Raw genomic sequence first — 18666 nt, forward strand, 5'->3', positions numbered from 1 at the left:
ATCCTTTGCACAACTATTAAGTGCTCTGTTGTGCATTATATGTAACCATTACTACTAATCTTCACATTTATAAGGTAATGTTAGCTAAATTCATGTGTTGTTGTTAACTTATACTAAGAACACATCTGAAAAATTAAAATTGCAGTTATTTGCAGATGGGGTATTAAAAGCACAAAATACTCCTTTCATTTAGAACCCCTCAAATATATAATTTATTCCAGTGAATAAATTACAGAGTCCCATTTGTTTTCTTAAATAATGCTGTTTTCCTGAGTTTATATATTCAGTTATTTTCACTAATGGAGAATTAATAGGCATAACTTCTTTATGCTTCTATTTACAAAAGCTGACCATGATGACTTTACTATAGTGTATCATGCTGCCTATATGAGATACAACACTCAGTTGTTTTGTGCAGAATAGACTGGAACACAAAGAGCCTGAATTTGCAATCCAAAGACAGATGGGATTTCTGAACAGGAATGATCGTTTAGGTAAGTGTTTTACCAACTGAACCTATTTCAAAAATCAAATTGCTAGGCAACATTTTGAATAATTATTCAACATTTTGCATTATATAATCTCATTTTGTAGTATTGTTTATAATATTAAGAATCTTAAAATCCAACTTAAGTGAACAATCTAGAAATGATGTAAACTTTCACTGGAAATAGAAATGTGGCTTTCAAAAAGATTGCACACATCAACTCAGTTATATTATTTTTTCCAGGAAAATATCAGAACATATTATAGGTGAAATGCTAAAAAGGTCAACAAAACTCTTTCTCGTTCTAAATATTGAACAAACAAAGGTGCAAGAAGAAAGTGTTGCTAGTTGGTTCTTCTCAAACTTAACTTCCAGCTTGGGAAAATGTTTTGGTGATTCAAAAGCATTATTAATTTCTTTGGGATTTATTTTCCAATGGATCAGAACAGCTATTTGCATTTTCACCTGAATTATTTAGACATTCATATTAACAAATCTTTTCTTTCATTATTCATAGCATTCATTCCATACTTGAGCCATTAAATAAAACAATTTGTTACGTGTTCCTATGTGTAGGACTTCAGAGGCTGAAGTGTGCATTGTTGCATATTTTGACATTTTGGTCTGTATTAAGGTTATAATTCTATTTTCTAAGTGGTTGGCATTTAGTTCAGGAGTGGGGAACTTGTGGCCTGTCAGATATTGCCCAACTCTAACATGCAAGCCTGCTAAGCCAAGAAGGAAGAATGCTAGGACTTGGGTTGAATTGGAAGGCAGCGGTTCCTCCATGTTTGACCTAAATTAAAGAAGGAAAGCTCTCTTTCTGTGGAATGCCGTCCCACCAGATAGAAGGACTGTACCTTTGCTTCTAGCATGCAGGAAACTTTTAAAAACATGTTTTAATGTGCATTTGGGGACTGAGGTGAGGATGAAAGATGTACTTGAGTTGAGATGAACCTGGCTGGTTGGTGTTCTGTTATGGTTTTATGATATTAGTATTACTATTATTATTTTGAATCTATATTGGTCATATTTTATATTTATTAAATTTGTAAACCACCTCACTCCCAACAGCTGTGGGCAGTTCATATTTATTATTGTTATATCTGGTAATGTTGATAAATGTTGGTCTATTGTATGTGCTGTATATAATGTAAGCTGCTTAGAGCTGTACAATGAAGCAGCAAAAAAATCATTTACAGTAAATAAAAAAGGTGGCAGAAGAGAATGTAAGAGAGAGGGAACAAGGAAAACCATTAAATAACTGCAATATATCAGAGATTTCTCAGAAGAAACAAATTTCTGCAAACTTGGCTTGAAAGAATGAATACTGAAAAAAAAAGTGACCTTACAAAAACAGAGACCAAATAAAACTTGTTTATGCCATGGATAAAATATGTTGAATAATTTAACACGGCGGATTCTAAAAGTGATACATTACTGTTATGAACTTCAGTTGCTGAAACCGGGTTCAGCCTTACCAAATTTTTTTTTTTTTTGCTTTATAATTTTTATTAAATACGTTTTTTACAATGTTAAAAGATAAACACAAAATATAGGGAAAAAAGTAAGAAAGAAAGAAAAAGGCATTGGAAACAATAGAAAGCAAAGAGAAAGAAAAACAATAGAATACTTAAAAGAAGCAATTTCCGATCCTCTTTACAGCAGTTATAGACATACTTGAAACCATTTCCCCCCTTCTAAATTACATAACATTGTTCCCTTCCCCCCATATTCAACCCTTATTAATCAGCAAATTTTGCCTTACCAATTTTGTATTAAAGAATGTTTTAGATATATCAATTTAAAAACAGGAACAAGTGTAGGCCATAGCTAAAAAGCAAGATACTATTAATTTCACTTTGGACTGAATGTGGTTATGGGTAAATATTAAAATGCTACTGGTATAGTTTACTTCCAGTCCTTACTTCACTCCCTAAAAATGGGGGAAATCATCTAATCTGTGATACCTCTTAAAGGTCACTATTTGGGAGTTATTAATTTACTTAAATAGTGTAACAAAATTCTGTAGCCTCCACTTGAAGCAACCTGTTGAAAGATATAGACATGTGAAATATAAAGGTCAATGAGGACAATGGCTCTCCACATACCATTTGGATGAACTTATAAATGGAAAGGAGTTACAAAGGTCACCCATTAGAAGCAGAACACATATACCTTGGATGAGAAAGAATGCAGAGTGTGATTTGCTTTTGAAGTGGTTCTGAGACGTATTTAATCTGTGATGACTACATCTGGGCCTAATGGTTAGAAGAATGCCATTATTTTCCACTTATAATTTGTGAATTGCAGTGCAGCCTTATGATGGTAGAGGATGTGCAGACCAAAGTTTTCCTCATCAGCAGGTATCTGAGAAATATATGAATGTGAGAACATTTTCTGCATGTTTGATTTAGAGAGAGTGTGTGATAAATGAATAGGCTTCAGATACCTAATGTTTTGCAAAAACATGAAATTAAAGGTTGGTTCCTGAATATAATAGCAATATATGATAGAGGTAAAGCATACATAGACCACCCTGAGCCCTTTGACACTGATATTAATAAATCTTTTAAATACAATTACTCACCACTGAACAAGAAGAGGATGTGTGATGTTTCCTTGGTTGTTCAATTTATTTATGAATAAATTAATAAGAAATCTTTGTGGTAACACTGGAGATGGGTTAATTAGGGCTGTGAATGCATGTGTACTTGGCTGAGAATGCAAATGATTTGCAGCAAATATTAGATGGTGTGAGACAACAATGGGCATAGGTCTGAAAATTAATGTATCAACAAAAGAGTTGTGTTTGGTATGGGAACAGGCGTGAAACTGGTGTAAAAAATTTATGGTATGTAAAAAATTGGAGCAAGTAAGATTATTTTATATACCTTGGTAAAAAGTTTTCGAAAGATAGAAAAGTGGAGAAATTTTAAGATGTGCACGTGCTGGTAGAATGATGGTATGTAGTACGTATGTGTGTTGGGCATCAAAAGGAAGTGGCTGCATACTGGAGCATGCTCCTGGCCATTTTGTTACGTAGAAGTCAATTCACTATGTTCTTTTAGTCAAAACCCTATGTGTTTTAGGACACATAAAAGCTGAATGCCAGTAGGAATGAATCACTTAAGAAGCAGGTGTGATAAAAGCAGAAAATTCAATAGAAGAAAAAACCCCGCCTAATCCCCAGGAAGATACACACAGATGCTGACACCAAAACAAGCAGCCACTCAGTAACCCAACACACACCCCCAATCCCCCCCTTCCCCCCCCCCCTCAGATCTCTATAAATACCCACAAAAGGGTCACATCACCCTGGGCACAGAGAGAACTGCTCCTGTCTGTGCTCCTGCACTCTGAAGATACCGGTCACAGGTGCTGGTGAAACGTTAGGAAACAAAACTTCCAGAACACGGCCACACAGCCCGGAAGACCCACACCAGCCACCAAAAGCAGAAAATGTTCAAGAATAAATGAATGATGAATGTGGACTGAACATAAAAGTGTGTGACCAGTATGAAAGAAGTACCAAAATTAGCATGAACAAGAACTGAATTAAAAAACAAATATACGAAAGAAGAATGAACAGGTTGAACATGAAGAGAAGACCAAGAAAGGCGTGGTTAGGAGTAGATGAAATCCTCAGGAAGCTTAAGGAACAAAAGGCAATGTATGGAGCTATATATAGAGGAAGAGGAAACAAAGATGGTTTTCAAGGAAAGAAAGATATGGAGAAGTATTGTGAACAGCACCGATATAAACTAGATTTGATCATTTTGGGGGGGGGGGTAAACCCTTGCCTTTATTTATTTATTTGCATGCCACTTCTCACTTCTTTCTGCTCTTTGCATTATTTTACTTACCTCAAAACAGAATGGTATGTTTGGATGAAAAATCTTGTTCTTAAACACTGGACTATTATCAAATTCACATATACATTCATGTATATTTCACAGGATGGGGGGAAATGGGAAAAAGCAACTAATGGGGAAATATTATCCCAAACTCCCTTTGGGCTCAAAAAATAAAGTAACATTAAATTTAAAAAATACAAAGCTGAATCCAACTACTGCATTTAAAATAAAGAATCACAGACAAGACCAAATAGAAAATACATCCATTTATCTCAGATGCAGATACTTCAAGCTTTCCATGTACAATAAAGCTCCTTCAAAGAGTGAGACTGTAAACTCCACACAGCCTGGTGAAATGTACTCTCCAAGTCAGGCATGAGCCTGTTTCCCAGGAACAGACATGCCACGTCTTGGACAAAAGCTAGGTTCAGCTGTAAAGATGGTGGGATAATTTCTGCAAGAAAGTCATCAAAGAAATTGAACTATACATATTCCTCAGTATGAGTTTTGGTACTTTTCTCCCATGCTGACAGGCAGAAAAAAGAGAAGAAAAAATAAAGAAAATTCCATGGCAACAGTGCAGACATTTCTTCCATTTGTCCATGGGGAATGTCTCTGAAGATTATTTTAGCCCCATCCACTGTCTAATAGTCTTAAGCAACTGTAGCTATTAATTCATCCCCAGGCCTGAGATTTACAATAATGCAATACAAGTTTGCCATCACTTCCAAAACACTGTAAGAAAACAAGAAGAAAAGAAGTTTAACAAGCAGTGAAGCAACAAATGTTAATATCTAATTACAATTTATATTAGCAAATTTTATTGTAGTCAGGTCAGTTAGTTATATAGAGTTGGGATTTCCTTATGAAATGCTGCCATCTGTTGACAATATGTTTTCAAAAGGTTTTGATTACTGTTATTTGTTCCAGTGAGATACATCTTAAAAACATGTGAGGGACCTCTGAGATTCTTAAAGACAGACTATGGTACTTCCAATTAAAGAAAAATCAATTTGTAGAAACGTTTACCAAATTTCATGAGCATTCAGTGCCTTCACATGAGGTCTTGCAAGAGTTCAGGATTAAGACTGTTGGACTATCCTGAGATTTGGTACTTACAAGAATCCAGCTCTTTGTAATGCTTATGAAAGTACCCACCCCCAAAATGCTAATCTCTCGAGTACCAAGTGACCTTTTAATTCCTACCATAAGAAGCAGAAATAATTTTGTAAATCAGTAGTCACCTCATATAGTGTTCCAACTTCCTGATCTGGTGAAGGAGCAAAGGACTGATTCACATAAATAAACTGCATGAGAAAGAAATAACACATTGGTAACTTTTTGTCAATTCTAAACAGAAGAATGCTGTTCAAGAATATTATAGCCATTATGTCCTTTAATATTTAACATATTTTCTATCTGTGGACTCCTTCATGCTCTCTGAGCTTGGTTGTTTGTTTGCAGCCATTTCATTACCCAACTAGGTTACATCATCAGTGCTCCTATTTTCTACCTTCAAAACGTCGTATACCAGTCCAAGTCTTTTATATTTATTCAGAAACAGGAATTCAACATAGATGCACTGGTGATAATTCATCTGTTCTTCAAAATAATTTTGTATTGTGACCAACAGGTTGAAGGGAAGAACAACCTCCTCCAAATATAAGGTAGAGGTTATACTGCTACTGAGCATCCTTCTCCACCCAAAAGAAGTGTTGCAATTATTGAAATGAGAAAAACAGCCTACTGCTGATCCAAGAAATTGGGCTGCTAGAGGCCTGATTCTCTGCACTTCCTGCTTCAGCTGATAGTCATTAAATAATAGGACTGAAAAGAATAAATTGGGTCCCGGGCCTCATCAGCAAGTTTGTGTGCCTCCAACAAACAGGAATGGCACATTCAGCAAATATTACTGAATGTATGTAGGAACTGAATAAAATGTAGTTACCTTACATATAGCGTTGGAACAAAAATCAATAGTATATGGGCAAACATATACTTCATCTTCTTTGTCTAGGAACATTTCCAAAATAGGAGAAATTTAAACTGGCCTTCAGATTTTTGTAAATGTAACTACATACATGGATAATATTCTCTACTGTTTTTGTATCACAGGGGTAATGATATTCCTGCACATGAAATCTTTTTGAATCTGCCTTCTACTACAATAGGCCAAAGTAAATTACTTCTGACATTTAGATCTTCACAGAGAACAGCAATAATCTAATTAATTTGCTGTTTTGAAAAGTTTTTAGCAGAATCATAGCCCCTGCGCTCCACTGAGTTTTTATGGCTTTCTGGTAGAATCAACTACATTAAATTTTTCAGAGGAAAAACATTTTAAGCATGTAATTTGGATTGAGATGCATACCCAAGTCTCCACTTTTAGAACTCCAACCTCCAGTATTAAGGTTGTATTGGAAACACTTCTGGGTACCTTTGAAATTTAGACTGCATTATTTCTGAAGAGTTCATATCTGTATAGGAACCCAGATGAAAACCAGGTAACCTTGTAGTACATATTTTGCTTCAAATAGTTTCAGGGTTGCATCATGTGTGGAAGCTCCTTGACCTTCTTGGCAAATATCATTGTTTTGATTTTATGGAAGTTAATTTGTAATCTTTCTACTTCACAAGACTGGACAAATGAGCGTAAGGCTTTTTTCAATCCCACTTCAGTTCACAAAAGAATGGGCATATGATTAGCATACAGAAGGAGTGGGATAGGCCATTCAGCCAGCTTAGGTATGTGAAACATTAATATGTAAGTTAACTATCAGCAGGACAAAAGCATATTGTTTCAACCCAATGACTCTGCTAACCAGGTCTGTCAGGTGGCATTCTGACCCATGACTTACTTAAAGTTGGAGTAAAACTTATGAAACAGTTAACAATTTTTAATCAGATTTTCCCCATAACTGCTATCTAGAGACTAAAGTGAATTTAAGGCTAGATATAATAGCGTGCTGCGACCATGGACAAACTCTACAAGATGATGTAAAGTCACTGCTTGATCAATAGAGGAGTCGCTCAGTCTAAATCCTGTTTGTTCTTCTACCAATTGTGATCTTGTATCCAGTTAAGTAGTGTTACATAAAGATGTTTAGCATGTAATTTGCTAATCATTTTTAATAAATGAATTGGGTAGTAATTGTCAGGACCTTTTCTCTATCCTCTGAAATCTGAGCCAAAGTGCCAACATATATAAATAATGCTGTAAGTATAGGTGCCCACCAGTCAACATAAAATTAAAATTTTAATTCTTAAAACTAAAGAACTTTAGTAGGGACAAAATCAGAGCATGGGGACAAGTAAACTTTCAATTATTCAATAAATTGTCTAACTTCCTGAACTGGTATGGCAAACTAGTCCAGAATAATCTTCATCTTTATTCCCATATCTGATAGTGCATACTGTTTTATTGCCTTGCATTATGTGAGCTTCAAGCCAGTCATATGGGCTTAGGTTAGGAAATCTTTCACTTTTACAGCCACAATTAATTTTGATACCATGAGGAAACAGACTTTTATGGATTTTCATCACTTAATACAATATACTCTTCTGTTAAAAGATGTAGTGTCTACGCAATTATTTCAAATGGGATAGCACTATACAGTATATGGCCACTTTCGGCATTCATATTCAGCATTTTTTTGTTAAAAAAAACTTATGCTTTCCTTCAGCTTCTTATTTAAGAAGGAAAAAAGAATCACATACCAGCTGCTCGGAGGCCAAAAGTTTGAGAAACTTTTTGATGAAGTCAATTAGGCTTTGTATTGTTCGAGTTTTTTCTACAGTCCATTTCTTGGTCTTCATTATAGGAGTATCTCCAACAGCTTTGAGCAACACATCAACTAGAAAACAGAACACACTGTAAATGAAAAAATGAAAAGCAAACACGTTATGTGCTAAAGTATACAGAATGGGCAGAAATAAAAGCAAACATCCTAATCTACAGATGTTAGGAATGGCTAATTATGCCAATTTGTATAATTCTATTTAAAATATGTTTACAAGATAAAACCACTTCAAGATAAATCTCATCACAATAAACATGAGAAGAATAAAAAGTAATAGCTATAAAACAAACATCCAATTCAACTGTATACATAATTGCTACGAAAAACTGTAAAATAAAATGCAGCTGAAGAGAAGGCTAAAATAATGTTTTCTGAGGACCTGTAATAATGTAACCTAATGGATCTGTGATAGTGATAAATTCCAAATGCAAGAGGACAATGCAACTCTCCTCCTCCCTTATTTCTGTCGATGCCTATCCTTAACAGCAAGTAAATGAGGATGGTCCCTTTTGCTGATTTAAAATACAGGAAGGCTGAAAAGGATGAAGGACCACATTGAAGGAATTGGGATACACTGTTAAGATTTTAAAGCAGACACGCATTATCTTTTGAGAGCGGAGAACTGACTTATTGTACATTCCAAGAAATAGGTAATTCTAAAATCTAATAAAATGTAACATGATAGCACTGCCATGCATTTAATAACGCCTATTTTAAAGGTGATAAATTAGCAACTTTTCGAAGGGATCCGGACACTACCTCAAGAGTTTGATGATGGCTTTAAGGTGGTTTGCATGTGGTCTTGGGCTTGTACGTTGTGCTTTTAATTATATTATATCCTTTGATTAACTACTTATACAACAGCTAGAAAGGAATTTAAGAGGAGCCTAGCATTTATCAATAGTTCCAGTCAAATCAATAAAGTTCTAATATTAACTTTCTCAGTCCCTCAATCAGCAGAATGTGGATCGATAATACGGAGGCGAGCGGGGGCGCAGCTTTACGCAGCCTCCGGGAATCACCGCACAGAGTGGAAGCCAGTCAACACAGCTTCCTTTGAAACCTGAAAAAAGGCTGCGGTATCTACAACGGCAAGTCCCCCGCCCCCCACGCCCGACAGGTGATCTTTCCTCCTCCCGCCGGTTTACTTTTCTTCTTCGTGTCTCCTGCAGGTTCTTCGGCCACCGGGGAAAGAGCCGAGAGGGGGGTCGCGTCGAGCGTCCCTACCGCAACTGCTCCTCCTCCACCTCCTCCATTTTCAGAGGTTTCTTCCCCACCTTCCCCTCGGCCCCCCTCCTCAGGCGAAAAGCCGGGAGCCGACGCAACCAGCACCGGCTCCAGCTTCTCGCCGGCCTCCGACATAGTGGCGCAAAACCGGAAGTGGTGGACCGCCCTTCGATCGCTTTTATCAATTCGCATTAGGAGCACATGACAGTGATTTCAGCCTTCGAACTTTTTGTCCCTCTCCAGCCACCGTCCCCGAGTCAGTCAAATGACGTGCTCCTTCCGTTGCGTGGAGGCAGAGCGGTTCCGTCTCTGACTGCGCCTTTTGCTCGGGGCTTCGAGAAGGAGGGGGCGGGGCAGAGGAAAGCAGGGGAGGGGCTTCTTCCGAGTCGCGCGCAGCAGAGTGGGGTACGCGAGCCCCCTCCCCGCGCCGCCTTGGGGCACTTCAGGCACGGCCCATTCGCCCTCAACATGATCAAAGCGATCCTCATTTTCAACAACCATGGGAAGCCGCGGCTTTCCAAATTCTACCAGCGCTATGTGAGTGTGGGGGAGCCCGCCCTTGCGTGGCTAAGGGAAGAGCTGCATTCGCACGACATACGGAGCCTAAACTAGCCTCCGTGGCGGGCGAGCCTACCTGTGCGGTGGGCTTATGGCTCAGGGCGAACCTAGGAAATGGGGCGAATGGGCGCAGTCCATTCGTCCTAAGGCAAGGGCTGGGATGGGAACCGCCGACGCCGTTATGAGGAAGTCAGTGCGATGCGCGAGCGAGGCGGGTTGGAAGGCGCTGCCCCCCTCTCCCTTAGCAGCCTTCGTCTTGTGGCAGCTGATTAAGACGCCCACCCTGCAGCGGGAGCCCCGTTCTGCTGCAGGAGGAGAGGACGGGTGGGAGACCTTTTTTGGGATGTTTACGCGCTATGGCGCCCCCTTCCCTCGCGTAATCCGGATTCTTCAGGGTTTGTCAGCGGCTTCTTCAGGGCTCTGCGCGAGAGGCGGGGAAGATAACGGGAAATCTTCGGTTGCACGGACAACCGTAGCAGCAGCGGGAGCGTCCTGAGTTAGAACGGTTGTTACTGATACGTGCAGTGACTATATTTTCTTGGAAAAAATAAAGGACAAACCTGAAAAAGGGGCAAATCTGAAAGAGGTTCGTAAGGATAAAAACATTTAATTGCTTATGTTTATAACTTTGCTTATAACATTAACAAAGGAAAATTCAAGAGCAAAACCAAGAAAATAAATAAATAAATAAATCCATCCATCCATCCATAGGACAGCTTTCTGAAATAAAAGATTGTCCTTTATAATAAAGGATGTATGGTCACTGTACTAATAATGCGGTGTTTTCAAATATGTGGGATTGCAGTTCTCCTTGGGAATGATGAAGGTTGTTGTCTGTCACAACTGTGAAGCTTTTTTTAAAAGGTAAGATAGGAAACAGGTGAGCCTGGTTGGATGCAGTGAACTTCTCATGTTGCCTGAGAACTAAGGCTTTTTCCAATTAGTGATATATGATACTTAGCCAGCCTTGGGATAATACAGTAGTTGATTCTGTGGACTGTTATAAATTGAAAGTTGAGTGTTTTGTTTGCTACTATTAAGTATCTGATTGGAGAGAGAAAACATAATAGCAAATATATGCTTACCAAGGAGAGAAATGCAAAACAGAAGAGTTGCTTACTTTCTGTTCAATTGATCTAACTTGGCACTGTCTATAAATAGAAAAGTTACTTTTTTTCCTACATGTGACATACTATGTATGATGAAGATACATGTGTATGTTTTGTTATGTGAATATTTATGCCCATTCATTCTGATTGACAATACAGATATGCAATGATTAACAAATGTTTGTATGGTAGCATCCTAAGTGGGTGGCTACATGTGAAAATAAAATGGTTTTTAGGAATTATTAAGCAGGAGCATTGGAGATAGAGCAAGGTTTTCATAATAGATCTTCACCTATCCTGGCTAAAGTGGGTATTTATAAAACTCTGATCTTGCTCAATTTCTTATTATTGTGACATGCTACCAAAACTGGCTCTGTGGCAACTGTGCCAAAAAGTAAAAGATTTGAAAAAGATTTGTCATGGGGGTTTGATGGGGAGTACTGAATAGAACAATCAAGAAGTCTGCAATAGAAGTTTCCTTTGCTTGATAATCACTATATCAGATCTATTCCAAAGGATTTCCCCAACACTGGAACAATTTTGGGTACTGGAGGGAAAAATCTGATTCATTAGGGTTGTAATATATAATTTTATATAATATAAAAATAAATTATTATTTTTGAACTTTCCTCCAAATGCTCAGTACAGCATACATCTTCACCCTGAACAGCATTCTGAGGTATTTAAAGTCCAACAGTGACTCAGTGAACTTCTTGAGGGTTTTAACATAAGTTTCTTTGGCTCTGGTCTGACATTAACTGTGACAATGCAACAACTCTTCAGTTGCTATTTATTTAAGGTCTTCGCCCAGGCCCTTTGCAAATGTGAATTAAGCCTCCATGGATTGAGTGAGTTTGTTTCTTTTTCATTCCTGTCTGGTTCTTGTCGTCTTTGCAATCTTTTATTTTTGCCTCTTTTTGTTTTTTTATTTTTTTTTTTTACTTTTAAGCCACCTAGAGTCATTGGGAGTTGGGTGGCTTACATATTTAATAAATAATAACAATAAGTGTTTTTGTTACAAAAGTTGTATGGCTATGTATGATGACAGAGCAGTGCTTGTGTTTGAAAACATCAGTGTATTTCCTCTCTTTTCAGAGTGAAGATATACAACAACAGATTATCAGAGAAACATTCCATTTAGTATCAAAACGTGATGAAAATGTTTGTAATTTTTTAGAAGGAGGCTTGTAAGTATGATCAAATGTGAAGCTATTTTGCATTGTACTGAGATTTGTTCTAAAGGTAGAACCTTTTAAAGTGAAATACAAAACTTGAACTGTAATCTTTACCAAGCCTGATACTTATTAATATTAATATAATAACTGATATTATTATCCCGACCTGGAGATCTGCTATAGTTATGGCATCTCCTATAGTTATAATTAATGCGACTACAACAGTAGACCTAATGAGAGGGGATATATGAAACGTTTGAGGGAACTAAGGATGGACAGAAGATGTGCATCTACATTGAGAAACAGTTCCCAGTGCTTCAACATAGTGAACAGAAAGCTGCTTTCACAGCTTGAGATAGACTAACTATACATTACATTCTGGACACAAGAAGACCTGGAAGAACAACTGGATGTGTATCACTGCTACTCCCTCCATTACAGAGCACAGCAGCTGGTATGAGGCATAAGATAATGGATAAACTAGCTACAGTCAACCCTTGAGACCGATTACCAAGGCTCATTGGAGAAGTACCATCAGATAGTATGGTAGAAGATGCCAACAGAGCCCTCACAGTAATCCCTACTACCACCATAATTCAAACCAATGAACTGGTATGCACTACAGCTGCTGTCATCCTGGAGATGCTTGGCTACACAATCAAGAAGAACAGTAATACATACACCACCACCCCCGAAAATGAGGTTGGAGGCTAAGATCAAGGCAACTTGGAAAGAAGTTAGTCATCTGTTAGAACTACAGAAGGGTGTAGAGATTAAAGGTAAAACTCGGCTACTGAAAAAGATACAAGGGCCTGACTCCATCTGAAGCCCTAGAGACTGCTAAACAAAGGCTTATAGCACTAGCTGCCAGGCTAAGGAAATACACTAGAGAAGCAGAGGCCAAGAAGATAAATGCTCTCTTCTCCAAAGAACCATCCAAGGTATACTCCCAGCTGCAATGCAACACCACAGTAACAGCAGAGCCACCAACAGCAGAAACTGAACAGTCCTGGAAGGTGACCAGATGGACTCGTCCGGTGAGATGGCGACACAGAAGCCTGCATGTATGTGAGCACCACCTGATAAATTTTAATTCTATTTTATAAACATTGGGAAGGAGCTTGAATGAAGTATACAGCGTTAATATCAGTTGTGGCTTTATTGAGACAAGCCAAGTTTTTGTAGAAGTGTGGTATGCTGATAACAAAGAATGTAAACTATAAGTGGAGTTCAAAGCATCCTATCCCATAAACCTTATTTTAGCTCTCCCAACTATAATGCAGATAAGTAATTAGTAAAGTTAGGAATACTCACTACAGGAGGATGGAAGAATGATTGAGAAAATAAGGAGGAGGACTATTATTACAATCTGCTAAATATTAAAATGGTACTTAAAAGAGGTGGCTATCGTCGACTAGGATTAGAGCCAGAGACTGGAGCGGCAGAAGGTTGTAAAGAGGGAGGCAGTCAAGCTAAGATCACAGACTTTTTTCCTCCAACAAGGCCCTCTCTTAACCCTGCGTTAGACAACGGCTTAACTACCCCAAATGATAGTCTTATAGTAGAGCCAATTCATGACTGGTCTTTAGGGCCTCATTGTATGTTTACAACAGAGCCGGTTGAAACTGGAGTAGACCTAGCCAAAGAATTTGCCCTTCTGGATCAACAAACTTACATGACATCAACAAATTCTACCCCCAAAGAGAAGAATTGGTCAGTACAGGGAGATGAAGAGACTGAAGATATAAATGACTCCCCAACTCCAGGTTTTACAACTGGAAAACAGTCCTGGAAGAATATATGGGAGAAAGAGAAGGCACATAACACCAGTGCAAATTGGCTGCATGAGAGCAGACCACAGTAGTCTCCCAGGGCAGGAACCAGCCACCATCACAGTAGCAGACATCCAACAGCAGATCAAGGACGTAAAGAGTGGACAGCCCCTGGCCTGGACATGATCCACACCTACTGGCTAAAGAAACTAACAGCAGTGTATGAACACCTAGCAGCACAGATAAACCAGCTGCTAGCAGCAGGTTCCCACCCAGACTGGCTAACACAAGAAAGGACAGTGCTGATCATGAAAGACCCACACAAGGGAACAGCACCTCCAATAACCTGCCTCCCTACAACATGGAGAGTCCTATCAGGCATCCCCACAACATGGAAAGTTCTATCAGGCATCATAGCCACCAAGCTATAGGGCCATATGGACCAGTATATGAGCACAGCACAGAAGGATATTGGGAACAACACCAGAGGCTCAAAACACCAGTTGCTCATAGACAGAGCAGTTGCCCAAGAATCAAAGACTAGACAGACTAATCTGAGCACAGCCTGGATTGACTATAGGAAAGCCTATGACTCAGTACCACACACATGGAACTGTGAATGCCTGGGACTATACAAAGTCAACAGGACACTAAGGACCTTCCTCAAGAACTCAGTGGGACTGTGGAAGACAACACTGGAAGTCAACTCTAGACAGCTCGCACAAGTGGTCATCAAGTGCAGCATATACCAAGGTGATGCACTGTCCCCGCTGCTGTTCTGCATAGGCTTGAATACCCTCAGCCAGATAATCACAAGGACTGGATACAGATACAGGTTCAAGACTACCTCCTCTACATGGATTACATCAAGCTGTATGCTAAGAGTGAATGAGACATCGACTCACTGATCTACCTGACATGGATCTACAGTGAGGACATTGGGATGTCATTTGGACTGGAGAAGTGTGGCTGGGCGATAGTAAAGAGAGGGAAGGTGGTTAAGACTGATGAGGTGGAACTACTAGTGGGCCACATAGCAAACACAGAGACCAGCTACAAGTTCCTTGGTATCCCACAGTCACATGTGTGATGGACTGGAATGGAGGAAGGGGGGTGAAAACGGTGCTCTCGTCTCCAGAGCAACGCTCTGGAGATAAGCGGAGAAAGCTGGCACATCCCTAAACATTCCAGAAGATAGTAGAGACTTGTGCCTGGGAACTGCTGGTCAGTCTGAGAAGATTTTCTGTAAACAGGTCCTGGCAAATAAACCTTGCTGATTGAACCTGCATGGTCTCCAGGAGTTCTTTGGGCTAGGCCTGACAACATGGGAACCACAATAAGGAGGCAAGGAAGACAGCATCATCCAAGTACCACCAAAAGATAAGACAGGTCCTAAAGAGCCAGTGCAATGGGAAGAACAAGATCTATGTCATCAACACATATACCCTGCCAGTCATCAGATACCCTGCTGGTTTAATGAGCTGGCCAAAGGAGGACATGAAGGCTGCTGATGGACAACCCAGTTGGTACCCAGTCCGAATTTGGCATCACGGCAACTGCACCCCTGCCCAATCTAATCTTCCCAGGTGAAGGGTCTTCATCACGGAAAGACCCTGGTGTGCAGAAGGAAGGAATGCTGTAATAGCTTGGGAGCTTTGCCCCGGAATGAAGACCTGGAAGCTCCTCATAATGTACAGAGGTTTCCACCCCAAGTCCAACACCCAGAGACTGTACACCAGCTGGAAAGAGGATGGGCATGGTCTGGTGAGTGTTAAAGCCACTGTCCTGGATGAAACCCAGAGCATCCAGAAGTATGTCAGTAAGATGGCACGCAAAGATGAACTGCTGAGAGAATGTCTGAGGCAACAGCAGACAGGGGAGGACGTTCAAGCAGAGGAAGTGCCATGGCAAGACAAACCCCTGCATGGGATGTACCATCGACAGATAGCTGAGGTGGCTGACATTGGGAAATCCTACCAGTGGCTGGAAAGGGATGGACTAAAAGATAGCACTGAGGCACTGATCATAGCAGCAGAAGAACAGGCACTAAGCACTAGATTCATAGAAGCAGGGGTCTACCAGACTAGAGAGGACCCAAAGTGTAGACTGTTCAGAGAGGCCTCAGAGACAGTCCAACACATAACGGCAGGATGCAGGCAGAAACAGCATACAGTGAATGGCACAACCAAGTAGTTGGCATTGTGTATAGGAACATCTGCACAGTGTATGGGCTAGATACTCCCAAGTCCAGATGGGAGATTCCACAGAAGGTCATGGAGAATAACAGGGTTAAGATCCTGTGGGACTTCCAGATCCAGATGGCAGGCAGGTTCTGGCCAATCAACCAGACATCATGGTAGTGGGCAAGGACTGGAAGACAGTGGTGGTGATAGATGGAGTGGTGCCAAGTGACAGCAACATTCCTTCAGAAGTACCAGGGCCTGAAGGAAGAACTAGAGAGGATGTGAAAAGTAAAGGCCAAATTGGTCCCAGTGGTGGTAGGAGCACTCTGGACTGTGACTCCTAAAAGCTGGGAGAGTGGCTCCAGTGGATCCCAGGAGCAACATCAGAGCTCTCTGTCCAGAAGAGTGCAGTGCTAGGAACATCTAAGATACTGTGCAGGACCCTCAAACTCCCAGGCCTCTGGTAGAGGATCCAAGATTGAGGAAGACACATAGCACCCATAGGGATGAGAGGTGATTTATTATACACACAGACACACACATACGTACATACAGCAATATGGCACCTGTATAGCAGAAGACACGGCATTTGGGTTCATTCATGCTTCTCGGGTATCTATTAGCTGGAGGCAGGATTTGAATCTTATGTCATAGGGTTTGAAATATTTTAATTCTTTCACTGAAAAACATCTAAATGTTTGGTTAGACCATTATTTATTGTGTGATCTTAAAACCTTCATTAGAAACCACTCAGATTCTTTCTCTTAGTTATCGCAGACCTTGTCTAAGAACAAACCCTCTTCTAAATTGTTTCATTTTTTATTATTGTGTGGATACAGTATATTTATGAAGGGGAGACTCTGAGGAAATTTATCCTCACAGTGCTTCTATACCTACTATTGTAGGACACTTCTTAAATATCAAAATAACAGTAGTGTAAAGAGTATATATTCAGATTATCAGTTGTTTTTATCATTAAATAAAACTCATGCAGCCTTCCAGAACTGAATAATCTTTATCAATTTTTAAATAATACCTTTGTTCATTGAATAGCTGCCTTCTACTGTGTAGATGAACAATGAACAAAGGTATTATTTAAAAAGTGATAAAGATTATTCAGTTCTGCAAGGCTGCATATCACTGTTGATGAATTCTGCATATATTTGCATATTTTTGTTATGTCAGGATGGGAAACTATAACCTGCATGTGGTTCGCTATTCCAGCTCTCAGACTTGGTCCTCTGAAATTTAACAACAAACTGCCAAATTGTGCTACCACAACCTTTTGCAGTTTAAAAAATGGAACCCAACAGTTAAGTTTAAGCTAAGGCATATTGCTTCTGTTTTACTTAAAAAAAAAATAACAAAGGTTTAATAGCTCTTTCCCCCATGTGTTTGATAATGTGTTTTTTTTTTAACTAGCAGTCCCTGGCTGCAAAAAGATTGTCAGTTTTATTGTAAAATCTGCCGTAGAAGATCTCACTGCCTAATGATGTGTTTAAATGCTTTGAATGTTAATGTGTTGCCTTAGACACCAGTGTCTTTCATTCTTTTTTTTTTTTGCCACAATTATGTTTCATGTTTTTCTTTTTTAGCTACTAACCAAGACATGTTGGAATGTTGTTAATTGTTCTTTGACACTTAACACTGTTCTGTTTTAGATTAATAGGTGGATCTGACAACAAATTGATATATCGTCATTATGCTACATTGTACTTTGTCTTCTGCGTTGATTCTTCAGAAAGTGAACTTGGCATTTTAGATCTAATACAAGTAAGTCATCTATAGGAGAGTCACAAAATTTTATAATGTTGCTTGTTCTTTGTTTTCTTATTTGATAATGGACATTAGGAATCTTTATGAAATAGTATTTTACTAAAATAATATTGTAATTGGATAACATCTAAACTGATATTTTATTCCTTGTCTTTAAAGCTTCAAATTTCTCAGTATTTTTACTTTGAATATTTTCTCAGTGGTAAGTATTAATACAAGTATCAGAAAATAACTGTACAGTTGTATATTTTGATCCCAACACTCATGTTAAGGAGCTGATGTAAGCTCTAAAAACTCCTTTGGAATGCTTCTGTTTGACTAAAAAAAACCTTGGTCATACTTCTTTGTGATTGGAAAATGACATGATAAAATAAATACAAGGTACATAATTTTTAGGTTTGTAAAAGATTAGTTCTCCGTGATTTGAAAATTTATAGTAGCATTTAGTCATAGTCCTTAGCTGTTGCAAAACAAAATTTGCATTTTATATTTTGTTATGGACTTTCATGTTGTATGTTCATGTTGTGAATGTCCATATATATTCTGTATGTATAAAGCGTAGAGTTTAAACTCATTTTTAATTTTACATTTTAATTAAGTTGAGTATTCGACTTTAATAAAAGTATATTCCACTTGCCTGCAAGTTCCCTATTCTCACATTCATATATTACCCAGTAAAGCAGTAGGTGTCTGAAGGAAGATGATTAATTACAAAGCTGAAA

At 38.9% G+C, this 18666-nt stretch overlaps 2 protein-coding genes across 4 annotated transcripts in view; one reads left to right on the plus strand and one right to left on the minus strand.

Moving 5' to 3' along the window:
- Positions 1-4595: 4595 nt before the first annotated feature.
- On the minus strand, positions 4596-9618 carry ATG12 (autophagy related 12). The gene is made up of 4 exons (XM_088130219.1): positions 9293-9618; positions 8062-8198; positions 5589-5651; positions 4596-5079 (listed from the first exon to the last, which is right to left on the minus strand). Exons 1-4 carry the CDS (start codon positions 9561-9563, stop codon positions 5020-5022), a joined length of 531 nt encoding a protein of 176 aa, XP_087986345.1. The 5' UTR covers positions 9564-9618; the 3' UTR covers positions 4596-5019.
- Positions 9619-9667: 49 nt separating this feature from the next.
- The window catches only part of AP3S1 (adaptor related protein complex 3 subunit sigma 1), a 51230-nt gene continuing 42231 nt past the window's right edge, over positions 9668-18666 (plus strand). For 2 of the 3 annotated variants that reach the window (XM_088130221.1, XM_088130220.1), the window contains exons 1-3: positions 9711-9908; positions 12134-12225; positions 17830-17941. In XM_088130221.1, the coding sequence (XP_087986347.1) occupies positions 9840-9908; positions 12134-12225; positions 17830-17941 (273 nt within the window). In that variant the 5' untranslated portion in view covers positions 9711-9839. Of the gene's footprint in view, positions 9909-12133; positions 12226-17829; positions 17942-18666 lie in introns of all 3 variants that reach the window. The other variant, XM_007441289.4, reaches the window with a different exon arrangement.

The sequence above is a fragment of the Python bivittatus genome, unplaced genomic scaffold (assembly GCF_059951505.1).
Source record: "Python bivittatus isolate LINGU-HERP-01145 unplaced genomic scaffold, Pbiv_v1 ctg000850_np1212, whole genome shotgun sequence".
Classification (NCBI taxonomy): Eukaryota; Metazoa; Chordata; class Lepidosauria; order Squamata; family Pythonidae; genus Python; species Python bivittatus.